A 27,321-nucleotide genomic window follows, 5' to 3' on the forward strand; every position below is an offset into this window, starting at 1 on the left:
TAACTCACCTTCGTCCACTTGATCGCGTAGCCGGCATCTCCTTCTGTCTTCATCTGATCTCTGTGCAGCAATAGGACCTGTGGTGACGTCATTCCGGTCATCACATGATCTTTTTTTTTTTAATAGCGTTTATTTAACACTTTTGCATTAAGTACAACATTCCCAAAGGGAAAGGGATCAATTAACATAGCACAATCACCAGTATAAGCAATTCTGGTCAGGTCCATTGTTTAAATATTCCTTGACAGTAGGAAACATAAAAGTGACTTTAATGCAAAACATCACTGTCGTCATAAGATTGACACCAGAACCCACTCATTCCACATACACACACCCATATAGACGCTTAGGTAGTACAGTCTCCACCTCCAACAATCCCTCAAGCCGTGCCCTCAGCCTGCACCCACAGGCCCCAAATTTTGTCGAATCGATCCGGTACCCCCTTGCTTCATGTCAACTTGTACATCTGAAGGTCCTTGTTTATAAGGTGTAACCACTGGTTCACGGTAGGACATTAAGGCGGTTTCCAGTTCAAAAGTATGTTCTTCCTCCCATAGAACATTAACAGTCGCAACAGTGCTCTACTATACTTGGAAGGAGTCGCTTCAGAAACCAGCCCCAGCACACATACCATAGGATCACAAATCCCTGGATGCCCCAACATTATGTTAATGAATATACCTGCATTACCGGGCATAGCCAAACCATATGGAAGAAGGAACCCCTAGCCTGCCACACCCCGGATCCGATATTTGCCGCATATGATAAAGACGCAGCAGGGTCAAATATACCCTATGCATCCATTTAACCTGAATGAGCTGGTCACGAGCGCTTATAACAGACGTCCTCCACCCTAAACGCCACTCCTCCAGATGAGAGTCTTCCAACTCAGGGATATCCGCCGACCATCTGACAAAGGATCGCCGAATAGGAGACTCTTGCATCTTTACAATTTCTACATAAAAGGAAGACATTGGTTTATACGGTTGCTCCCTCCTGGCTACTGATTCCAGTGGGCCGCAATCTAAGTTCAAAGACAGGGATTTAAATTGCTTTTCACAAGTGTGTCTCAACTGGAGGTAGCGGATCACATGATCTTTTACCATGGTGATGGATCATGTGATGACCGGAATGACGTCACCAAAGGTCCTGTTGCTGCACAGAGATCAGATGAAGACAGAAGGAGATGCCGGCTACGCGATCAAGTGGATTAAGGTAAGTTAAATTATTATTATTATTTTTTTAACCCCTCCAGCGCTGTTTTACTATGCATTCTGTATTCAGAATGTTATTATTTTCCCTTATAACCTCTGTGAAGAAGTTCGGGTTTGGGTACCAAACACGCGCGATTTTTCTCACGCGAGTGCAAAATGCATTACAATGTTTTGCACCCGTGCGGAAAAATCGCGGGTGTTCCCATAACGCACCCGCACATTTTCCCGCAACGCCCGTGTGAAAGAGGCCTAAAGGTCTCTCCTTCCACCCACATTCTGGTTCATCTTCTTCTGCAATCAGTGGTAGAATATGGTCAGTATTTTCCCTGCTCTCTTCCTCCTCTCAATGCCAGCACAGTGATCTCATAAGGGTACTTTCACACTTGCGGCAGAGGATTCCAGCAGGCAGATCCGGCAATCCAAACGCAAACTGATGGCATTTGTCAGACGGATCCGGATGTGGATCAGTCTGAGAAATGCATTGAAATACCGGATCCGTCTCTCCGGTGTCATCTGGAAAAACGGATCTAGTATACATTTTTTTGCATTTTTAAAGGTCTGCGCATGCAGTGTATTAGTGCCGGATCAGGAACACTTAATGCCAGATCCGGCACTAATACACTTCAATGTAAATTATTGCCAGCATTCCGGCAAGTGTTCAGTATTTTTGGCCGGAGAGAAAACTGCAGCATGCTGCGGTATTTTCTCCGGCCAAAAAACGTAAGAGGGACTGAACTGATGACATCCTGATGCATCCTGAACGGAATGCTCTCCATTTAGAATGCATTAGGATAAAACTGATCAGTTTTTTCCGGTATAGAGCCCTTAGGACGGAACTCAATACCAGAAAACAAAAACGCTGGTGTGAAAGTACCCTAATGAAGCAGCCCAGACATTTCATTCATTCATTCCTCTCTACTTATAAATTCATAGAAATAGACCGCTAAATATCTCTTTAGACAGTGGAGAAGCAAACTGTAGCTCGGGGGGGGGGCTCATTATATACTATAGTGCCATTTATTGGTGGAATCACAGGGACTGCATGTGAGGGCCTATTTTCTATGCAGGTGAGGAAGGTGTTAACAAGAGCTGACTGAAATGCATCCTGAGAGATTCTGGCACTTGATTATTGCATGTGATTAAAGGGGTTATTAGGTTTTGTTTTTATCACATCTCTGGCAAGTCTTACAAGAAGAACATTACGATTCTTTTTTTTTTTTTTACTTACCGGGCGAGCGCTGCGCTTGTGCAGTCAGGCAGCCTCAGGCCTGTAGCTTTATCAGAACACATTTCCCTCTTAATTTTTCAAGCAAATACATTACAAATGTAGTACTAAAGGTTTCCAGGACGATAACATAAAGCAAGTGCTTCATAGTACACAATCACTTTTTTCCAAAAGTGAACTATAAGGTATACCACCACACATTTCAGTATCTCAATATCCTGAAAAGGGGTTGTCCTCAGGATAGGTCTTCAATATCACATTGGCAAGGGCCGACTCCCAACACACCCGATGATCAGATGTTTGAAGAGAAGGCAGTGCTCGTACCTGCTCACAAACACAACCGCAGCAGTGAGCAGGTGTAATTACACCTAAGCCATGTCATTTACTGCTACTGTTCAAGTGGATAGGAAAGAGCCTTCTCATTGAAGTGAATGGGACAGATGACATGTAATTACACCTGCTCACCGATGTGGTTGCAACAGCGAGCTGGTAAACAACGAAGAGAAGGCAGCGCACATACCGGGTGTCGGCCCACCTCCAATCTGATATTGATGACCTGATACTGAGGATAGGTCATCAATATAAATAAAGCGGACAACCCCTTTAAACTCCTCAATGGTATAAGAATGTTCTTCTGTGTTTCTACTTTAACATGACTCACCCAATATCGATCAGTGGTGCCTTCCCTTTCTCTCGTTTGTAACAAATGAACAGCTCTGGACTCTTTAGACTCCCATGATTGAGATTTGCCTGAAGGCCACTTGGTGTGAGCTCGATACTTGTGTAACCCTCTGGTACTGCCTCACCAGCTGTCCGATTGATGATGGCAATATCTGTAATTGGAGCTTTGGGGCGATCTGCTTTGGTCTCCAAGCGAGCCGCATCATGGTCCAGAAGTTTAGAGGTTTCTGTCAATCCAGCCACCACAAAGTAATCTGCTACTCGGGGACCTTTATCTTCCATCATATCTTCAGATGGCCGCCTATAATACAAGTGCAAGCAAACAATCAATAAGTGCACCATATTTCTACTATAGGGAATCTGTCAGCAGTTTTATGGTGTCCTAACTAAAAGCAACATAAACTAGTGACAGATCACCTTAGCAAAATGGTGGGTCACTTTTTTACTTGCTCCAGCTGTTTTGCATTAGTGATCATTCATGCCCCATAGTTTGCATAGGCCCTTTAACCCCTTAAGGACTCGGCCCTATTTCACCTTCTGGACTTGGCCATTTTTTGCAAATCTGACCAGTGTCACTTTAAGTGCTGATAACTTTAAAACGCTTTGACTTATCCAGGCCGTTCTGAGACTGTTTTTTCGTCACATATTGTACTTCATGACACTGGTAAAATGAAGTTAAAAAAATAAATAAATACCAAATTTACCAAATATTTGTAAAAAATTGCAAATTTCCAAGTTTCAATTTCTCTACTTCTATAATACATAGTAATACCTCCAAAAATAGTTATTACTTTACATTCCCCATATGTCTACTTCATGTTTGGATCATTTTGAGAATGTTACAAGGCTTAGAAGTTTAGAAGCAAATCTTGAAATGTTTCAGAAATTTTCAAAAACCCAATTTTTAGGGACCAGTTCAAGTCTGAAGTCACTTTGCGAGGCTTACATAATAGAAACCACCTAAAAATGACCCCCTTCTAGAAACTACACCCCTCAAGGTATTTAAAACTGATTTTACAAACTTTGTTAACCCTTTAGGTGTTCCACAAGAATTAATGGAATAGAAATACAATTTCAAAATTTCCTTTTTTGGCAGATTATCCAGTTACAAAGCAAGGGTTAACAGCCAAACCAAACTCAACATTTTTGGCCTGATTCTGTAGTTTACAGAAACACCCCATATGTGGTCGTAAACTACTGTACGGGCACACGGCAGGGCGCAGAAGGAAAGGAATGCCATACGGTTTTTGGAAAGCAGATTTTACTGGACTGTTTTTTTTGACACCATGTCCCATTTGAAGCCCCCCTGATGGACCCCTAGAGTAGAAACTCCATAAAAGTGGCCCTATTTTAGAAACTACGGGATAGGGTGGCAGTATTGTTGGTACTAGTTTAGGGTACATATGATTTTTGGTTGCTCTATATTAAACTTTTTGTGAGGCAAGATAACCAGAAATAGCTGTTTTGGCACCATTTTTATTTTTTGTTATTTACAACATTCATCTGACAGGTTAGATCATGTGATATTTTTATAGACCAGGTTGTCACGGATCCGGCGATACCTAATATGTATACTTTTTATCGGAACAACACATGACGTACCGGTATGTCATGCGTCCTTAAGGACTCGGGAACCATGCCGTACTTTTTGAAGCAAAGAAAATCATGTTTTAGTGTTTCAATAGTCTGAGAGCCATAATTTTTTCAGTTTTTGGGCGATTACCTTGGGTAGGGTATGATTTCTGCTGGATGAGATGACGGTTTTATTGGCACTATTTTGGGGTGCGTGTGACTTTTGATCGCTTGCTATTACACTTTTTGTGATGTAAGGTGACAAAAAAATGGTTTATTTAGCACAGTTTTTATTTAAAAATTTTTATGGTGTTCATCTGAGGGGTTAGGTCATGTGATATTTTTATAGAGCCGGTCGATACGGACGCGGCGATACCTAATATGTATACTTTTTTTTCCTTCTATCTTTTACCAATTTTTTTTTTACTTTATTTGGGGAAAATAACGTTTTTGTTTATTTTTACTTGAAACTTAATTTTTTGGGGGGGGGAACCTTATTTTTTTTTTAAAAATTTAACTTTATTTTTTGTCCCACTTTGGGACTTGAACTTTTGGGGGGTCTAATCCTTTACAATGCATTCCAATACTTCTGTATTGGAATGCATTGGCTGTATGAGTAATACTGTGTGTATAAGGCCTCATGCACACGACAGTATTTTTTCACGTCCGCAAAACGGGGTTCCGTTGTTCCGTGATCCGTTTTTGTTTCAGTGTGTTTCCTTGATTTTTGGAGGATCACCAGACATAAAAAGTGAAATAAAAATCTAAGTCAAGTTTGCCTTGAAAATGATAGGAAAAAAACGGACACGGACCCATGGACTTGAAAGGGTCCGCGAACCGTTGTCCGTGAAAAAAATAGGACAGGTCATATTTTTTTGACGGACTGGAAACACGGATCACGGACACGGATGACAAACGGTGCATTTTCCGAGTTTTCAACGGACCCATTGAAAGTCAATGGGTCCGCAGAAAATCACGGAAAACTGAACAACGGACATGGAACACAACAACGGTCGTGTGCATGAGGCCTTACTCATACAGTGCAGCTTCCGGCCTGTGAGATCCAGGGGGCTGGATCTCACAGGCTCGTCACCGGAAGGCAGCGCAGATGCCTCAGGAAGGCATCGCGCTGCCTTCCATGCCATCGGGTCCCCCCCACAGCTCCATGGGGACCCGATGGCACCACCGCCGCCGCACCAGGTAAAAGCCGCAAACCGCAAGTCTGAATTGACCTGCGGTTTGCGGCGATCGCCGACAATGATTTGAGCAGGCACCGGGTTCCGATCACCGCCCGCCGGTGATCGGAACAATACATGACGTACCGGTATGTCATGGGTCCTTAAGGACTCGGGAACCATGCCGTACCGGTACATCATGGGTCCCTAAGGGGTTAAATGAGCGCCGACCAATTTGGTATTTTGTTGATCAATGTTCATTCCAGGCTGAAATTAACCTGGGTAAAAGAACACTTTAAAGGGGTTGTCTCACTTCAGCAAATAGCATTTATTATGTAGTTAATACAAGGCACTTACTAATATATTGTGATTGCACATATTGCCTCCTTGCTGGCTGGATTTATTTTTCTATCACATTATACACTGCTTGTTTCCATGGTTATGACCACCCTGCAATCCAGCAGCAGTGGCCGTGCTTGCACACTGTAGAAAAAAGCACTGGCCTATGTGTGCTCCCACTGTCCTGGCCACCAGAAAGGCCGGCACATTTTCATACAGTGTGTAAGCACGACCACCACTGATGGATTGCAGGGTGGTCGTAACCATAGAAAAGAGCAGTGTATAATGTGATAGAAGAATTAATCCAGCCAGAAAAGGAAGCAATATGGGTAATAACAAGCCTGTGGTGGGAGATCGGTGAGGGCAATTATGGCTTCTTTTTTATTTTTAACCCACTGTGAGCCATATATGAAAATGACCACCACTAGGCCACCCCTTTAACACAATATTATCTTATTCCCTACCTCAAAGTATTCATGTTATGTTACTATGCATTTATCTAGCTAGGACACACCCAGATCAACTTGAATGGTTTCTACAGTACAGTAAAATAATGAAAAAACTTAGGTCAAATGACCAGCCTCAACTCTGTAGAATGGAATTTATGAGTGATTAGAATCACTTCCCATATCTCTATTAACTGCAGAGACCCAGATAAGGATCTAAGCACGTGTTATGTGTAGCTCTTAAAGCTTTACACATGACTATTATTAGAGGGGTCCGGGATTTTGATAGTGATGGCCAATTCCCCCGCTGATCAGCTGTTTGAAGAGGTCGTGGTGCTCAGTGTGCGCTTAGTGACCGATGAACATTACATCACAAGGCCTAGGAGCGGCTCAGACCTATTTAAGAGAATGGGACTGAGCTGCAATACCAAGCAAAGCCGCTATCCAATAGATGGCGCTGTGCTTGGTAAGCTGCAAGGAGGCCAAGGTGCTCAAACAGCTGGTCGGCAGGGGTGCCGGGAGACAAACCCCTGTCGATCTCATACTGATGACCTATCCTGAGCATAGGCCATCAATATGAAAATCCTGGAAAAACCATTGAAACCACTGGCAAAAATTGGTGGGTTGAACAGTTGCTATAAGTTTTTCCACCATTTTTTCTCTCTGCAGGCTCCATTTCTGTCAGTTTTACCTGAGCTAGTAGGTGGAGACTAGCTGCTATGAGGTCTCTCGTATTGGATACTACTCTCCCAATCTCCGTGTAGCACTCTCAGAAGCAGCAGCAGTATGGCTGATATTATACAGCAATAATGCGCAGTGTAAGGCTACTTTCACACTCGCGTTTGGTGCGGATCCATCATGGATCTGCACAAACGCATCCGTTCAGATAATACAACCGCATGCATCCGTTCAGAACGGATTTGTTTGTATTATCTGTAAGGCCCCTTTCACACAGGCGAGTATTCCGCACAGATGGGATGCGCGAGGTGAACGCAATGCACCCGCACTGAATCCTGACCCATTCATTTCTATGGGGCTGTTCACATGAGCGGTGATTTTCACGCATCACTTGTGCGTTGCGTGAAAATCGCAGCATGCTCTATAGTCTGCGTTTTTCACGCAACACAGGCCCCATAGAAGTGAATGGGGCTGCGTGAAAATCGCAAGTAAGTGCGGATGCGATGCGATGCGATTTGCACGGTTCCTAGGAGACGATCGGGATGGAGACCCGATCATTATTATTTTCCCTTATAACATGGTTATAAGGGAAAATAATAGCATTCTGAATACAGAATGCATAGTAAACTAGCGCTGGAGGGGTTAAAAAAAAAATCAAAAATAATTTAACTCACCTTAGTCCACTTGATCGCGGCCCGGCATCTCCTCCTGTCTCCTTTGCTGAACAGGACCTGTGGTGAGCATTAATTACAGGTAAAGGACCTTTGGTGACATCACTCCGGTCATCACATGATCCATCACATGATCTTTTACCATGGTGATGGATTATGTGATGACCGGAGTGACGTCACCAAAGGTCCTTTACCTGTAATTAATGCTCACCACAGGTCCTGTTCAGCAAAGGAGACAGAAGGAGATGCCGGGCTACGCGATCAAGTGGACTAAGGTGAGTTAAATTATTTTTTTTAACCCCTCCAGCGCTAGTTTACTATGCATTCTGTATTCAGAATGCTATTATTTTCCCTTATAACTATGTTATAAGGGGAAATAATACAATCTACAGAACACCGATCCCAAGCCCGAACTTCTGTGAAGAAGTTCGGGTTTGGGTACCAAACATGTGTGATTTTTCTCACGCGAGTGCAAAACGCATTACAATGTTTTGCACTTGCGCGGAAAAATCGCGGGTGTTCCCACAACGCACCCGCACATTTTCCAACAACGCCCGTGTGAACCCAGCCTAACATTGCCAAAACAGATCCCTCTTGAACACCACTGAAAGTCAATGGGGGACGGATCCGTTTTTTATTGTGCCAGATTGTGTCAGTGAAAACTGAGTCCCTATTGACTTACATTGTGTGTCAGGACGGATCCGGTTTGGCTTAGTTTCGTCAGACGGACACCAAAACGCTGCTTTTTGATGACCCTCCAAAGCGGAACAGAGCCAAACTGATGCATTCTGAGCGGATCCTTATCCATTCAGAATGCATTAAGGGCAAAACTGATCCGTTTTGGACCGCTTGTGAGAGCCCTGAACGGATCTCACAAACAGAAACCAAAACGCCAGTGTGAAAGTAGCCTAAGGCCCCTTTCACACGGGCGAGTATTCCGCACAGTGCAATGCGTGAGGTGAACACATTGCACCCGCACTGAATCCTGACCCATTCATTTCTATGGGGCTATGCACACGAGCGGTGATTTTCACGCATCACTTGTGCGTTGCGTGAAAATCGCAGCATGCTCCTCTTTGTGCGTTTTTCACGTAACACAGGCCCCATAGAAATGAATGGGGTTGTGTGAAAATCGCAAGCATCCGCAAGCAAGTGCAATGCGGTGCAATTTTCACGCACGGTTGCTATGAGACGATCGGGATGGAGACCCGATCATTATTATTTCCCCTTATAACATGGTTATAAGGGAAAATAATAGCATTCTGAATACAGAATGCATAGTAAAATAGCGCTGGAGGGGTTAAAAAAATAATAATAATAATTTAACTCGCCTTAAGGCTCCATTCACACGTCCGCAAAATGGGTCCGCATCCGTTCCGCAATTTTGCGGAACAGGTGCGGACCCATTCATTCTCTATGGGGACGGAATGGGTGTGGACAGCACACAGTGTGCTGTCTGCAGCCGCAATTGCGGAGCGCGGCCCCGATTTTGGGTCCGCAGCTCCGCAAAAAGATAGAGCATGTCCTATTCTTGTCCGCAGCTTGCGGACATGAATAGGCATTTCTATGGGGGTGACGGGCTGGTGTGTTGCGGACCTGCAATTTGCGGGTCCGCAACACACCACGGACGTGTGAATGTAGCCTAATCCACTTGATCGCGCAGCCCGGCATCTCCTTCTGTCTCCTTTGCTGAACAGGACCTGTGGTGACGTCACTTCGGTCATCACATGATCCATCACCATGGTAAAAGATCATGTGATGGACCATGTGATGACCGGAGTGACGTCACCACAGGTCCTGTTCCTCCACACAGCTAAGATGAAGACAGAAGGAGATGCCGGCTCCGCGATCAAGTGGATTAAAGGGTTTCTATCACTTCGTTTCACCTATTTAGCTTTCAGACACTAGCGATCCGCTAGTGTCTGCTTTATCTAACCATCCTAATATAAGAGCTTATTGTCCTGCCGTTTAGCTAAAAAAATAACTTATATAGATATGCAAATGAGCCTCTAGGTGCTATGGGGGCGTGATTAGCACCTAGAGGCTCCGTCTACCTTAACAAACTGCCGCCGCCCAGCGCGTCCCTCCAGCCCGCCCATCTCCTCCGGAATGCGATGCTCCTCGTATTCGGCGCATGCGCAGTGAATGTCTGATCGCTTCCCTGCTCAGACATCTCCACTGCGCCTGCGCCGATGACGTCATAGTGCTCCGAGGAACAGGCGCAGTGGAGATGTCTGAGCAGGGAAGCGATCAGACATTCACTGCGCATGCGCAGAACAGAGACGCGCACGGAGAGGATCGCTTCAGCTGGAGATGGGCGGGCTGGAGGGACGCGCTGGGCGGCGGCAGTTTGTTAAGGTAGACGGAGCCTCTAGGTGCTAATGACGCCCCCATAGCACCTAGAGGCTCATTTGCATATCTATATAAGTTATTTTTTTAGCAAAACGGCAGGACAATAAGCTCTTATATTAGGATGGTTAGATAAAGCAGACACTAGCGGATCGCTAGTGTCTGAAAGCTAAATAGGTGAAACAAAGTGATAGAAACCCTTTAAGGGGAGTTAAATTTATTTTATTTTATTTTTTAACCCCTCCAGCGCTATTTTACTATGCATTCTGTATTCAGAATGCTATTATTTTCCCTTATAACCATGTTATAAGGGAAAATAATACAATCTACAGAACACCGATCCCAAGCCCGAACTTCTGTGAAGAAGTTCGGGTTTGGGTACCAAACATGCGTGATTTTTCTCACGCAAGTGCAAAACGCATTAGAATGTTTTGCACTCTAGCGGAAAAATCGTGCGTGTTCCCGCAACGCACCCGCATATTTTCCCGCAACGCCCGTGTGAAAGAGGCCTAACCCAGTACTAGGGTGAGATAGAAAACTTACTAGAAGCTGCAGCAGCTCCAAATTCTTGAAAATGTACCTAGAACTAAAGCAACCCATACATGATATATTGGGATATATTGGGCAGACTAGATGGGCCAAATGGTTCTTATCTGCCGACACATTCTATGTTTCTATGAGATATAAGTCCACTGTAATGGTTCAGAATGGCCACTTCAGTGGACCATTGTACAAAAATCTAATACTAACCACGGAAGACTTATGTCTACAGAACCGCCAAGAATATAAATGTATGGCATGATAAGCCGATCATTGGCCATTTTGCGCATGACAACTACATATCAATGCAACAAAAAATGCCCCACAATTTTGGCACATTTTCTAAGTAAAGCCAAGTCAACTTAAAGGGGGTATAGACTAGACAGTCTAAAGATGTGACATTTAGTAGCCAGCATCAGCAACTGTGATAAATCTGGTACAGTTTAAGAGGGTCTAGTCTAAAGGCTTTTTTACAGTGTCTGAAAATCGGGCAGAATATCGCTAACGAGCGTTTGTCCGTATTTTTTTTTGTTCTATTATGTACCCTTCTTCAGAGCCTGCCCTTGACTCTGTCATCCTTACCATTTACAATACCTGAAGCAGATCCATGTAGTAAGGGCTCTTTCACACCTGCGTTATTGTCTTCCGGCATAGAGTTCCGTCGTCGGGGCTCTATGCCGGAAGAATCCTGATCAGGATTATCCTAATGCATTCTGAATGGAGAGTAATCCGTTCAGGATGCATCAGGATGTCTTCAGTTCCGGTACGGAACGTTTGTTGGCCGGAGAAAATACCGCAGCATGCTGCGCTTTTTGCTCCGGCCAAAAATCCGGAACACTTGCCGCAAGGCCGGATCCGGAATTAATGCCCATTGGAAGGCATTGATCCGGATCCGGCCTTAAGCTAAACGTCGTTTCGGCGCATTGCCGGAGCCGACATTTAGCTTTTTCAGAGTGGTTACCATGGCTGCCGGGACGCTAAAGTCCTGACAGCCATGGTAAGTGTAGCGGGGAGCGGGGGAGCAGTGTACTTACCGTCCGTGCGGCTCCCCGGGCGCTCCAGAGTGACGTCAGGGCGCCCCAAGCGCATGGATCACGTGATCGCATGGATCACGTCATCCATGCGCATGGGGCGCTCTGACGTCATTCTGGAGCGCCCCGGGAGCCGCACGGACGGTAAGTATACCGCTCCCCCGCTCCCCGCTCCTACTATGGCAACCAGGACTTTAATAGCGTCCTGGCTGCCATAGTAACACTGAAAGCATTTGGAAGACGGTTCCGTCTTCAAATGCTTTCAGTACACTTGCGTTTTTCCGGATCCGGAGTGTAATTCCGGCAAGTGGAGTACACGCCGGATCCGGACAACGCAAGTGTGAAAGAGGCCTAAGGAAACCCTATTTAATGGCGCCGTATGGTTTATTGTGGTGAAACATTTCACTCTGTCAGCTTCCCTGCTGTCTCCTCAGTTGGAGGCAAAAGTACCACGGTTTTGAAACACATTTTGGTGCACAGACAAATTTTTAGCTCACAAACAGAATTCTGCTATAAATCTGGCATGGGAATTCTGAAACGCCAAATCTATAAAGATCTGTGCACTGGAATCGTAATTTTGTCTTATATTGACTGGGATTCTTACTGTAAAGCCTCATTCACACGTCAGTGTTTCACGGACGTGTGCTGTATGTATTCTCCACGGACAGCACTCGTCCCTATTCATTTTAATGTTTGTATTCAGACATCAGTGGTTTAGCACGGTCCGTGGGTCAGTGTTTTTAGCACGGATGCATGCTCTATTTTGTCCGTGTTCACGGATCCATCACGTCCATCATAGTCAATGGGTCCGTGAAAACCACGGATGCCATTCATGTTTCACGGATCATTAATAAGAGGTGCTTTGAAAATTATTTTTCAGCTGTTAAGGCTCCATTTACACATCCGCAAATGGGTCCGCATTCGTTCCGCAATTTTGCGGAACGGGTGCGGACCCATTAATTTTCTATGGGGACGGAATGGATGCGGACAGCACACAGTGTGCTGTCAGCATCCGCATTTGCGGAGCGCGGCCCCCGATCTTCAGGTCCGCAGCAGCTCCGCAAAAGATAGAACATGTCCTATTCTTGTCCGCAGCTTGCGGACAAGAATAGGCATTTCTATCGGGGTGCCGGGCGGGTGTGTTGCGGGTCCGCAACACACCACGGACGTGTGAATGGAGCCTTAGTGTCAGTGAAACACGGATGCAACACAGACAGCAAAAAACGGACACACGGACCCAACACGGATCCTTCACGGATGCATCAACGACCACCTGCTGACTGATTTTAACACTGACGTGTGAATGAGGCCTAAAGGGAACCTGTCACCGGGATTTTGGGTATAGAGCTAACGACATGGGTTGCTAGATGGCCGCTAGCACATCCGCAATATCCAGTCCCCATAGCTCTGTGTGCTTTTATTGTGTGAAAAAAACGATTTGATACATATGCAAATTAACCTGAGATGAGTCCTGTCCCTGACTCCTCTCACATACAGGACTCATCTCAGGTTAATTTGCATATGTATCAAATCGTTTTTTTCACACAATAAAAGCACACAGAGCTATGGGGACTGGGTATTGCGGATGTGCTAGCGGCCATCTAGCAACCCATGTCCTCAGCTCTATACACAAAATCCCGGTGACAGGTTCCCTTTAAGACAGTGCACAGTTGCAGAGTATTAGAAAATCTGCTGCTCTGTGTGCTTTAATTTGCTTATATTCACACAAGTGTGTACCATACAGAGTAGCTATTCGTGGACTCCCATAGTTCTCATAACTGTGCAGTGTAAAGAGTCAGTCACCACTTGCAGCAAACTAATGCACTTCTATTGTATGGATTGAGCATTTTTATGCAATTTTTTGTAGCCAAACACAGGAGTGGATACAAAAGAGATCAGACACACAAGTCTGTCCTTTCATTGGGTCAGAAAACACCCATATGTAGGAGCTATCCAGCTGGGAAACTTTCACTCATGATAGGTATCTCAAACAATGGGCTCCCTGGTTTACTTGGTGTGTTTCTAATGGGTTGACTCCCGCACCTTAAATTACCTTAAAATTACTTGCTTCCTTTGCACTCTCACCTAGACCTCTCCAACTGCTATGGTCTTTTGATAGTTCTAGCCAATAGCCCCTTTATAATGATAACCCGGCCTTAACTCTATTTGTCTTAGTAACATTGCTCATCTAGCTTCACCCTGCCAGATACAGTGATACTGCTTTGCGCACCTATCTGTGATCCAGGTTATGTATGTATGTATGTATGTTTGTTTGTCTGTATGTCTTTTATGGTTATTATTGCCTTTCAAGATATGTCAGGTAGATGTTGTATAGGGAAGTAACAATGTTAAGGAAGATGATATATAGATGTGCTGTATTGTACGCCAACTTGAATGTTTACCCTGTATAACCTTGCCTTAATAAACAAAGATTTGAAAGAAAAGAAAAAACACCTATATGTGAAAGCAACCTGTCGGGAAAAAGTGGTGTCTGGTTGGGGGTGAAGCCTACACAGTCTAAAGCCTCGTTTACGTTGCGTTTTTTGCGTTCCGTCTACAGAACCCTTCATTTCAATGGATCCGCCAAAAAAAACGGAAGGTACTCTGTATGCCTTCCGTTTCCGTATTTCCGTTGAAAGATAGAACATGTCATATTATTGTCCGTATAACGGACAAGGATAGTACTGTTCTATTAGGGGCCAGCTGTTCTGTTCCGCAAAAAACGGAATGCACACGGACGTCATCCGTATTCTTTGCGGATCCGTTTTTTGCAGAACGCAAAATACTGAAAAAGCCATACGGTCGTGTGCAAGAGGCCTAAGGGCTCATGCACATGAACCATTTTAAACTTGTGCGAGTTCTGTCAGGAAAGATGTTTTCCTTCAGTCTGCTTCAGTGTTCTCTGTGAATCTTAGGCCTCTTTCACACGGGTGTTGCGGATTGGGGCCGGATGCGTTCAGGGAAAATGGTGCGATTTTGACACTAAAACAAGTCGGTTTTCACTGCGATTGCATTCCACGTTTGCGTTTTTTTCCACGCGGGTGCAAAAACATTGTAATGCATTTTGAACGCGCGTGAGAAAAATCGGCATGTTTGGTACCCAGACCCGAACCCGGACTTCTTCATAGAAGTTCAGGTTTGGGTTAGGGGTTGTGTAGATTTTATTATTTTCCCTTATAACATGGTTATAAAGGGAAAATAATAGCATTCTTAATACAGAATGCAAAGTACAATAGGGCTGGAGGGGTAAAAAATAAATAAATTATTTAACTCACCTTAATCCACTTGATCGCGCAGCCCGGCTTCTCTTCCGTCTTCTTCTTTGAGGAATAGGACCTTTGATGACGTCACTGCGCTCATCACATGGTCCATCACATGATCTTTTACCATGGTGATGGATCATGTGACAGACCATGTGATGAGCGCAGTAACGTCATCAAAGGTCCTTTTCCTCTGCACAGCAAGACAGAAGAGAAGCCGGGCTGAAAGATCAAGTGGATTAAGGGGAGTTAAATAATTTTTTATTTTTTTTTTACCCCTCCAGCCCTATTGTACTAAGCATTCTGTATTAATGCTATTACTTTCCCTTATAACCATGTTATAAGGGAAAATAATAATGATCGGGTCCCGATCGTCTCATAGCAACTATGCGTGAAAATCGCACCGCATCCGCACTTGCTTGCGGATGCTTGCGATTTTCACGCAGTCCTATTCACTTCTATGGGGCTTGCGTTGCGTGAAAAAACGCAGAATATAGAACATGCTGCGATTTTCACATAACGCACAAGTGATGTGTGAAAATCACCGCTCGTGTGCACAGCCCCATAGAAATGAATGGGTCCGGATTCAATGCGTTCACGTCACGCATTGCACCCGCGCGGAAAACTCGCCCGTGTGAAAGAGGCCTTAAAGGGGTTCTCCAAAACTTTTTTACTGATGACCTATGCTCTGGTGGGGGTCCAAAACCTGGTACCCCTGCCGATCAGCTGTTTGAGAAGGCACAGCGGTCTTCTCGCAGCTTTGCTTAGGCCATGTGATGTCTTATTCATCAGTCACGTGGCCTCGGAGCAGCTCAGTCCCATAGAAGTGAATGGAGCTGAGAGCAAAACCAAGCACAGCCGCTGTTCAATGTACGGAACTGTATTTGATAAGCTGAGAGAAGGCCGTGGCGCTACTGTGAGCACCTGTGCCTTCTCAAACAGCAGATTGGCAGGGGTGCCGGGTGTCGTCTGAGCTAAGCCTGCAGTGTTTGATATATCAAAGGTTTTGATTGGTGGGGGTCTGAGTGCTGAGTAGGGTTGTTTCAGGTATCGAACTCTCAGCGCAGCCATGTTCCCTCAGCAGCACGGGGAGAAGGAAGCAGTCTCTCCCTCCCCCCTGTGCGGCTGCCACCAATGAGAGAACAGAGGGGCGGAGGAAGGGAGGAGCTGTGGCCACTGCGCCACCAATGATAACATTTAATACATTACAAATACAGCCGGCGGCAGAAACACATTGCCGGCACCCTGCCTCTGACAGGGCGCTGTGATCCGCGAAAATTAACCCATCAGGTGCCGCACCTGAAGGGTTAACTGCCGATGATCGCATCGCCTTGTCAGAGGTCGGCTGCCGGCAATGTGTTTCTGCCGCCGGCTGTATTTGTATATTAAACGTTAATTATCATTGGTGGTGCAGTGAGCCCTCCCCCCATTGGTGGCAGTGGCCACAGAGTCCCGTCACCTCCTCTTATTGGTGGCAGTGGCCACAGAGTCCCGTCACCTCCTCTTATTGGTGGCAGTGGCCACAGAGTCCCGTCACCTCCTCTCATTGGTGGCAGTTGTAATCGGAGCTCCAGCAGTGTAATCCTGGGGCTCCGATCGGTTACCATGGCAGCCAGGACGCTACTGAAGCCCTGGCTGCCATGGTCAGCTCCCTGCTGCTGTGTGCCCAGAACACAGTGCAGCAGGGACAGTGTAAGATCCTATTCACCCTAAGGGCTCGTTCACAGACCGTATGTCTTTTTCAGTGTTTTGCGGGCCATTTTTCCTGGATCCGTTTTTCAGGGGGGGGTTTTTTCAGTAGTCTTTCCGGTTCCATTACACTTTTCTGTTCCGTTTTTCCGTATGGCATATACCAGGGCTTGACAAATTACCTTGGAATCTAGGAGCCAGCTAAAAAAGTTAGGAGCCAGGCGGAGCCGTGTCATAAAGCCCCCAGTAGGTGCCCGCATAGTGCCCCCCCCCCCCACTTCTCCATAGAGCCCCCCCAATAATGCTGTATACCATGTTACATATACTGCCGCTCCGTCCCCGGACCCTATTGACTATAATGGGGACGGGGGTGGAGCTCCGGCGCAGCATGGCAGTTCGCGGTGAGAGGCCGCCGGACTAAAAAGTTGGACATGCAGGACTTTTACCATGCACTGCCGTGCTGCGCCAGAGCTCTGCCCCCATTATAGTCAATGGGGACAAAGCTGCGGTCCGGCGAAACATCGGAAGGACGGATCCGACAGGGTGAACAGCCTGCCGGATCCATCCTGCCGCAAGTGTGAAAGTACCCTTAGTTCTATAGCTACTGAATGAGACAGAAGAAGGGATGCCTTTAACATATAGATCTCCTTGAGAAGCCAATTTGATCCTAAAGGGTTAATTCACACTGTAATCTGAACTGTGTCCTGTCACTGTCACATCACTGCTGCAAAAGCATCAGCCACAGCCTCAGTGTAAACTGTTCTAGAGTCTGACTGACTGTCTGTTCTTTTAACTCAATGAATCGAATGAGTCTCTATCGGATCTTTAGATTCTTTTAACTTGTGACTCATTCGATTCATTTCTATTCTAACTCCCTGTACAGACGGCTCAGAGCTGCTGGAGCTTGCCTTGCCTCAGCTCTGATTGGTTGGTGGGCGGGGAGGGGAGGGGCTGGCAGAAGCAGCTTCCACTCTAGGATCAGATTACACTCCTCCCGAGCCCCTCCCCTCCCTGCTGCCAGCGTCTCTGCTATTGTGTGCTGTGACGGAGCTGTTTCACACGGTGCTGCCTCTGGACAGAACGGCAGCTCCGCACCCATCGCCCGGGCACCTTTGAAAACGGGCTGACAAATACCCAAGCGCCAGGACTACATTCCTGGTCGCCATGGCGACCTGGCGCCTGGGATTTGTCGAGCCCTGGCATATACAGTATACAGTAATTACATAGAAAAAATTGGACTGGGCATAAAATTTTCAATAGATGGTTCCGCAAAAACGGAACGGATACGGAAGACTGACCCTTTTGACTTGAATGGAGCCACGGAACGTGATTTGCGGGCAATAATAGGAGATGTTCTACCTTTCAATGGAACGGAAAAACGTAAACAGAATGCATACGGAGTACATTCCGTTTTTTTTGCATAACCATTGAAATGAATGGTTCCGTGAACGGAACGCAAAAAACAGCCCATATACGGAACGCAAAAAACATTCATTTGAACGAGCCCTAATAGAGATCTATTAGAATAAATAGGACAAGGGATTAAAAGATCCCAGGTTCTACCCCTAAGGGGGGAAGTAGTTATTAAATAAACTGTATAAAAAATAAAATAAAAAAGTTTAAAAAATTACACCAAAATAGTATAAATCACCCCCTTTCCCAATTTTACATATAAAATATATAAACAATAAATAAATAAAATATTACATATCGCCACGTCCGAAAAGTCCGAAATATAGAAAAAAAAAATTCGGTTTAAGAAAAGAAAGACTGCGCAATTCTACTTTTTTTTTTTGGTCACCTTGTCCCCCCAAAAAATAGGATAGGGCTGTTCTATTATGGGCCGGACGTTCCATAAAATGCGGAATGCACGCGTGGTATCGAATGGTATAGAGTATCGCAATACTTTTTTATGGTATCAAAACCGAATCAAAATTTTGGTATCAAAACAACCCTAGTGCTGAGCCCCCACCAAAACTAGAACAAAGACAGAAGTGCTAGCACAGAGCGCTCCCTCCCCTCGCTGCTGAAGACAGAACCAAAACTGACTTTTTATTGAGCCCATCTCCTGCAACAAAGAGAAACAACACCCCAAGGCCTCATGCACACGACTGTTGTGTGTTTTGCGGTCCGCAAATTGCGGATCCGCAAAACACAGATGGCGTCCGTGTGCATTCCGGAATTTGCGGAGCGGCGCGGACAGCTATTAATATAACTGCCTATTCTTGTCTGCAAAACGGACAAGAATAGGACAGGTTATATTTTTTTTGCGGACCACGGAACGGAGCAACGGATGCGGACAGCACACCGAGTGCTGTCCGCATCTTTTGCGGCCCCATTGAAGTGAATGGGTCCGCATCCAAGCCGCAAAACAACGGTCGTGTGCATGAGGCCTAAGTGAGCACTTCTCTCTCCTCATTCTAGCGATCTCTGGGGGCCTCACCACTCGCCACCGAAATATGTCTCCATAAGGGCTCATGAACACGAACGTATTTTTTTTCCGTTTCCGTTCCGTTTTTTTACAGGTCCTTATGCAGAACGATTCACTTCAATGGGTCCGCAAAAAATGACTCTGTGTGCATTCCGTTTCCGTATGTCCGTTCCACAAAGAAATAGAACATGTCCTATTCTTCTCCGTTTTGCGGAGGACAGGCATTGTTATAATGAATCCGCAAAAAAAAAAAACAATGCAATACGGATGTCACACAGATGTCATCAGTTTTTTTTTGCAGACCGCAAGATACATACGGTTGTGTGCATGAGCCCTAATATATCACATTTTGGATAGTCTCCACAGGATACGTGGGGTCCCTTGTCTTTAGAGCACACACAATGCTGCTCCATTTAAACGCTATGGGACTGCTGACATAGCCGAGTGCTGTACTTAGCTGAAGTGACTGGAGTGGCAGTGTGCCATTTTGTGATCAGAGGAGGCCCCACTGCTCAGAGCCCTACGGATCATACACTTGGATAGGTGATAAGCTGTCATCCTGTTCCCTGCATGGCCACCACAAGGGAAATTAAGCAGTAGGCTTACATGTTCAGGTTTTTGATGCAGTTTAGAAGCTAAAAGCAAGGACAGATACTACTTCTCTTTTTTTAATCCACTCCTGTCCGTTGCTTTTTACAATGCATTACAAAACTGCATCAAAAAAATGCACACGTTTTTACCAGTTTTTTTCTGCATTTTTAGAAAGCAACATGCAAACCCGGCCTTAAAGGAGTGGGCTCATCTGGGAGCTTGATGGCATATCGCTAGGGAAGAGCTGCATGCCTTTTTTGCTATGGAATCCATGTCAGAATCTACAACAACAAAAAAACACAACACTGTGTGAACATAACCGTACACAAGCCAATTATCAAATCTCCAAATCGTTCTGTGTACGGCTGCCCACACACAATGCGGAATCTGCATGCAGCTCATCACTAACTGTCAGGCCGCACTGCTCTAAGACATCTCCCACTTGTTCCACTGTATGTTCCTCCATACACAGAGTGAGGCAGCCATATAGTGCAGTTATATAGTGGGTAAATCCTTACACTACCGTCTATACCAGACCTGGGCAAACTACGGCCCGCGGGCCGTATACGGCCCGGCGGACCTTTTAATCCGGCCCCCGGCATTTTTGTTGCCGCCGCCGCCGGCCCTGTAACAGCACGGAGTCACTGTCCGGAGTGAGGAGGGGGCGGGGCCCGCGGCCGCTCTGCGCTCCGCTCTGCTGCCTGGCCTGCCTGTCTCTTTAACAGAGCAGACCAGTGGCTGCTGGAGCGTGATGCAGCTGCCGCACAGGCAGAAAGAGGAAGGAGGCGGAGCACCAGCCGGCAGCCACAACAGACACAGCCTGAGCCAAGCAACTAACAGAACTTACAGGTATTTGGTGGGGGTGGGGGGGGCTCATATAGGACAGGGGGACAGTGTGTGCTTTCCTGCCTGCTACTACATCACCCCCCCCCCCCCCCCCGGGGTTGTGGGGGTCATTAAGGGTTGGACTTGCTGCTGATGTTGAGTGTGCCAGTGTGTGTGTGTCCGTCCCTGTGTGTGTGTGTCTGTCCCTTTGTGTGTGTCCGTCCCTGTGTGTGTGTCTGTCCCTTTGTGTGTGTGTGTCTATCCCTGTGTGTGTGTGTTTGTCCCTTTGTGTGTGTGTGTGTGTGTCCATCCCTGTGTGTGTGTGTTTGTCCCTTTGTGTGTGTGTCCCCGTCCCTGTGTGTGTCCGTCCGTGTGTGTCTGTCCCTTTGTGTGTGTCCGTCCCTTTGTGTGTGTGTGAGTGTGTCTGTCCCTTTGTGTGTGTCCCCGTCCCTGTGTGTATGTCTCTCCCTGTGTGTATCACCTTGCCCACAGTGTTCCTATGTCTTGACGCAGCTGCTTCAGAACGTTCTGTGCGGGGAAGAAGATGGAAGAGGAGGCAGCGCCAGCATGGAGTCTGTGCGATAGACACAGGGAGGCACACTAAGGACGAAGGTAACACTTCCACATGATCTACACTAGTGTTATCTGTGGTTTTACATAGGACTGCAGGTAACACTACTACATTATTTAGCACTAGTGTTATCTGTGGTTTTACATAGGACTGCAGGTAACACTACCACAAGGTTAGCTCACACAGGGCGCCTGAACACCTAAGGCCGGCCCTGGCTGCGCACCCCAGCGCCAAGGGATGACGTCACTGATGTAATATGCCTCTTATATGTGGAGAGCGGTGATGTCACAGATGTAATATATTACTTATAAGTGATATATTACATCAGTGACATCACCACTCTCCACACATAAGTAATATATTACATCAGTGACATCACTGCTGTCCACATATACCGGTAAGTAATACATTACATCAGTGACATCACCGCTCATCACATATATGTGGAGAGCGGTGATGTCACTGATGTAATATATCGCCTATATGTGGACAGCGGTGATGTCACTGATGTAATATAACATTATATGTGGAGAGCGGTGATGTCACTGATGTAAAATATCACTTATATGTGGAGAGCGGTGATGTCACTGATGTAATATAACATTCTATGTGGAGAGTGTTCATGTCACTGATGCAATACAGCGCTCCAGATGGCAACCAAAATGGTCGCCAATGCGCCTTAAAATTTGCAGATGGCGACAAGACTTGTCATAGGCTACAGGCCTGAGGTCTATTTGGTAGTGAAATCCCAGCGCAGGCAGGCATGATGATGTCATCACGCCCGCCTGTGCCAGGACGCGGTGATTTTATGCAGTATTGAGTTTAGCCTTTTGGCCCGGCCCTCCAAAATATTTTCAGTTTCTCATGTGGCCCCATCGAAAAAATAATTGCCCACCCCTGGTCTATACTGTTCATTGTGTGCAGAGTCTACAGTGTACTGCTATGAGATAAAGCTTCACATTGCTCCTCCTGACAGTATCAATCATAAGCAGGAGGGACGGGCTAAAGCTGCATCACATAGAAGTACACCGAGACTGCAGTATGAATATGGGACAGCAGTTCTATGTCATGGATCACTTGCTGCACTTCATGTGAAGAATCTCCACCTCCTCTGTCTCAGCAAAGCCCAAGATGAAAAATATACCCTGCACAACAGAGGCAAAAAATGGGTTTTGCTAGAGTGCATCTTTAATATATTATCAGAAATGCTCTCCAAGGTGAGAATGGTTGTGAAAATATTCTTTTTGGACTGTCATCAAAACAAATATCCTTTTGGCGTTGCAGGCAAAACAAGTACGGTTTAAATTGATTTTCCCATGACAAGAGGGTACAGCAGGCCTGGACAAATCTTATCCAGATATAGGAGCCAGCAACAAAAAGCTTCAGGACCGGTTCTGCACAATCCAGCAGCCTAGGATGCATAAGTCTGGCCTTACCTGCGGTAATCAGAACTGCTACACTTGTGTGCCCCCTCTATTTCCCCTTTTGTAGAAAACGGTGTGCCCTACTTTTTCCTTCACTTCCCTAATCATTACAGCCAATCTTTACTCCCCAAGAAATCACATAAGCTGCCTTTCTCTCAGAAGTCCCGTCCTTTATACTACAGCCAGTGTGTGGAGGAAGAGCTAGAGGTGGATACTGAGCGCACAGGCTGACAGCCTCCCAATACGGAGATCAAAAGTGGCATCATCAAGGATGATATTAAACTCACTAGAAACTTTTCTCCAGCCTGAGTTACGGCATAACAATCTGATGTACCATAAAGGTCAGATCTGTGATACTCCCATTAGTTGTAGGCCTCGTTCTCAGTTTCCAGTGAAGAAGAGGGCAACTTTCCATTAAAGGGGATGTCTGAGATTTTTACTCATCTTGGATGACCCAACCTCTTTAATGGGAAGATACCCACTACAATGTAAATAAACCACAATAAGTTCACCCCTTTCTCCAGCACCAGTACTCCAGTCGCTGTTTGATTGCCAAGACCAGCGGTGACGTGCCTAGATCCAGCACCGCTGCAGCCGATCACTGTCATCAGCTGTAAGCCGCTGAGGGGGGAGTTTATAATGTTTTTTTAATGTTAATGGGTATTTGTCAGCAGATTTGTTCCTATGACACTGGCTGACCCGTTACATGTGCACTTGGCAGCTGAAGACATCTGTGTTGGTCCCATGTTCATATGTGCCCGCACTGCTGATGAAATGAAGTTTCTATATATGCAAATGAGCCTCTAGGAGCAATGGGGGCGTTGTCATTACACCTAGAGGCTCTGCTCTCTCTGCAACTGCTGCGCCCTCTCCATTCTGAGGGCCAAGCAGGGAAAACGCCATCATTCCTGGCCCTGTCAAAGTGGAGAGGGCACGGCAGTTGAAGAGAGAGCACAGCCTCTAGGTCAGTGATGGCAACCCAAAACCCACTTATTTATCGCAAAATGACAACACGGCAATTTAACCTGAATACTACAGTCCAATATAGTATATCTTCCACATACTTTATCATTTAGCTATAATAACCTGCCTACATTCATTGTGCTACCTGTGCTCTTCATAGTGCGCTCTGTGCTGATGAATGGCAAAGTCTAAGGCATATTGGTACACCATAGACCTTTTCCAGGGTGCGGGTGCCCACAGAGAGGGCTCTGAGCGCCGCCTCTGGCACCCGTGCCATAGGTTCACCACCACTGCTATAGGTGTAAAGGTAATGCCCACGTTGCTCCTAGAGGCTCATTTTCATATATATAGAAACTTCATGTTTCTCAGCAGTGCAGGCACATATGAACATGGGACCAACACATATGTGTTCAGCTGCCAAGTGTACATGTAACAGGTCAGCCAGTGTCATAGCTACAAATCTGCTGACTGATGAGGGTTAAGACATTGTAGGGGTTGTCAGATCTGTTTAAAGGGGTTTTTATACTGATGACCTATCCTCTGATCGGTGGAGGTCTGACACCCGGGACCACCACCTATCAGCTGTTTGAGAAGGCAGCAGCGCTCCTGTGAGCATCTCTGCCTTCTCTGTGCTCACCAAGCACAGCGCCGTACATTGTATAGCAGCTGTACCTGGTATTGCACTCGGCCCCAGTCACTTCTATAGTGCTGAGCTGATGAACATGTCGTCACTCGGCCTAGTGAAAGCTCAGAGAAGGCAGCGGCGTTCACAGGAGCGCTGGTGCCTTCTCAAACATCTGATCAGCGGGGTCTCTGGTGTCAGATCCCCACCGATCAGATACTGATAACATATCCAGAGGTTAGGTCATCAGTAAAAAAAAAAAAAAAATTTAAGGGTACTTTCACACTTGCGTTATCCTTTTCCGGCACTGAGTTCCGTCCTAGGGGCTCTATACCAGAAAGGAACTGATCCGTTTTAGGCTACATGCACACAACCATGCCGTTTTTTGCGGTCCACAAACCACGGATCCGCAAAAAACGGAAGCCGCCCGTGTGCCTTCCGCAATTTGCAGAACGGAACGGGCGGCCCATTGTAGAAATGCCTATTCTTGTCCGCAAAACAGTACTAACGCAGTACTAATGAAGCGCTTCCATTATGGAAGCGCTTCATTAGTAGAGGAGGACAAGGAAGCGGTGAAGGATCTGTACTCACCGCTTCCTTGGCACGGCTATCGGCTGTGCAGGGCTGCGCACAGCGTGAGGTCGCTCTGTGACCTCACACTGTGCGCCGCGATACACAGCCGACAGCAGGATGAAGAGGATCGCGATGGTGACCAGGAGCAGGAGAGGTAAGTGTTTTATTTTTTTTTTCATTTTATTTGCCCTGGGGGCTGACATAAGGGCTGATGGCTCACATATGGCTGATGGCTGACATGGGGGGCTGATAGATGGCTAAAGTTTGGGGGTTGATTGGAGGTCTGATTGCTGGTCTGACCTGAGGTGTAATGAAAAATATTTTTTCTTATTGTTCTACTCTAAAACCTAGGTGCGTCTTATAGGGCAAAAAATACAGTACAGTGCAGCAGAGACCAGGTGCAGCAGAGACCCTAGTCAGTTTATATAGTCGTTATATATTTTAATATGCACCTTGTGTTTTGTTATGCGCGTGAATCAGTCAGCGCCGACTAGCACCCCCTAAGCCCCGCCCCAGAACCCCCACCCGGTCCCTCAGAAAATTGTCTTGCATGAAACTGGTCCTTAGTGCAAAAAAGGTTGGGGACCACTGTTTTAATCCCTTGTCCTATTCACCCTAATAGAGCTCTATCAGGGTGAATAGGACTTCACACTGTCCCTGCTGGTCTGTGCTCTGTGCACACAGCAGCAGGGCTTCAGTCGCAGCCAGGCTGCCATGGTAACTGATCGGAGCCCCAGGATTACACTGCTGGGGCCTCCAATCAGAACTGCCACTGAGGAGGAGGGGAAGGGACCCTGTGGCCACTGCCACCAATGATTTTAATACTGGGGAGGAGGGGGGCGCACTGCGCCACCAATGATAATATAAATTAACATTTAATACAGGAGGCGGGTGTGGCACCTGAGGGGTTAACTGCTGCTAATTGCAGCTCCCCGCCAGCACCCGCCTCCGGGATTTGAATTAAAGAGGACCTTTCATCTGGCAAAAAATTCTGAACTAAGTATCATGATATGCACAGCGGCGCCCAGGGATCTCACTGCACTTACTATTATCCCTGGGCGCCGCTCCGTTCGGCATCTTCGGAGACTGCCCTTGTTCTCCTGGGCGTCTCCTTCTCCCAGGTTTTTTTCTTGGTGGCAGCAGCAGCACAGGGGGGAGGGAGACGGTGACTCCTTCTCCCCGTGCTGCTGAGGAGAACACAGCGCGCGCTCCTTGTTCTCTGATACTAGACTGCGCAATAGCAAAGCCTAGTATCGAAAAAAAGGCAAATCCTGGTATCGAGGTTGATACCAGGCAAAAGTATCGATTGTGTATCGAAAATTCGATACCCGAAACAACCCTAGATTGCAATAGTATTCTGGTGCTGCCTATGGTACAAGTAATTAGGTGAAAAGATGATCAAAGCCCCTAAAAACACCTGCACACGTTGCGGAATATGCGTGGTTTTTCCACACAGAAAAGCGTAATACAGTTTATGAGATTGAACAAATCTTGCGTAGACTTTACTTATTTCTTCTGTGCGGATTTTGAAATCCACAGCATGTTAAGGCCTCTTTCACACGGTCGTTCCGGATTTGCTCCGGATGCGTCGTGGGTGCATTGCGGAAAACCCGCGCAAGTAGGCACGCAATTGCAGTCAGTTTTGACTGCGATTGCGCTCCAATGTTCAGTTTTGTCCGCGCGTTGTGCACGCATGTGAGAAAAAACTGAATGTGGTACCCAGACCCGAACTACTTCACTGAAGTTTGGGTTAGGTGTTCTGTTCATTTTATTATTTTCCCTGCGCAATCAATTGGATGAGGAGAGTTAATTTATTTTATTTTTTTAACCCCTCAATCCACATTTTAGTAAGCATTCTGTATTCAGAATGCTATTATTTTCCCTTATAACCATGTTATAAGGGAAAATAATACAGTGAATAGACTTTAATGGGGTCCGGGGTTGCTTTCATCCCTATCATCTCCTTGCAACCATGCGTGAAAATCGCACCGCATCCGCACTTGCTTGCGGATGCTTGCGATTTTCACGCAAACCCATTAATTTCTATGGGGCCTGCGTTGCATGAAAAACGCTGAATATAGAAAATGCTGCGATTTTCACGCAACGCACAAGTGATGCGTGAAAATCACCGCTCATCTCAACAGCCCCATTGAAGTGAATGGGTCCGGATTCAGTGCGGGTGCAATGCGTTCACCTCACGCATTGCACCCACGCGGAAAACTCGCCCTTGTAAAAGGGGCCTAATTGCTTGTGCGGGTTTTACCCTTTTCAATGGAAGAGTGAGATCTGTAAAAAAAAAAATAAAATGCAAGTAAACCATGGTTTTGGTGCAGAAACGCACAGAAATCGGTGTGTGGAAATTGACCTGCTGTGTGGACTTTCAAATCCACAGCCTGTGAATTAGGTTTGCAGTTTTAGCTGCGTTCACCCTTTTCCAATAAAGGGGGATAT

General features: G+C 46.2%; 1 protein-coding gene across 4 annotated transcripts in view; it reads right to left on the reverse strand.

Annotated features, from left to right (window-relative positions):
• DENND4C (DENN domain containing 4C) overlaps window positions 1-27,321 on the reverse strand; it is a 134,908-nt gene that overhangs the window by 105,827 nt on the left and 1,760 nt on the right. For 3 of the 4 annotated variants that reach the window (XM_040417231.1, XM_040417230.1, XM_040417228.1), the window contains exon 2: window positions 3,101-3,421. In XM_040417231.1, the coding sequence (XP_040273165.1) occupies window positions 3,101-3,405 (305 nt within the window). In that variant the 5' untranslated portion in view covers window positions 3,406-3,421. Of the gene's footprint in view, window positions 1-3,100; window positions 3,422-13,194; window positions 13,198-20,442; window positions 20,448-27,321 lie in introns of those variants that run through there. The other variant, XM_040417229.1, reaches the window with a different exon arrangement.

The sequence above is a fragment of the Bufo bufo genome, chromosome 2, assembly GCF_905171765.1.
Source record: "Bufo bufo chromosome 2, aBufBuf1.1, whole genome shotgun sequence".
NCBI classification, from domain to species: Eukaryota; Metazoa; Chordata; class Amphibia; order Anura; family Bufonidae; genus Bufo; species Bufo bufo.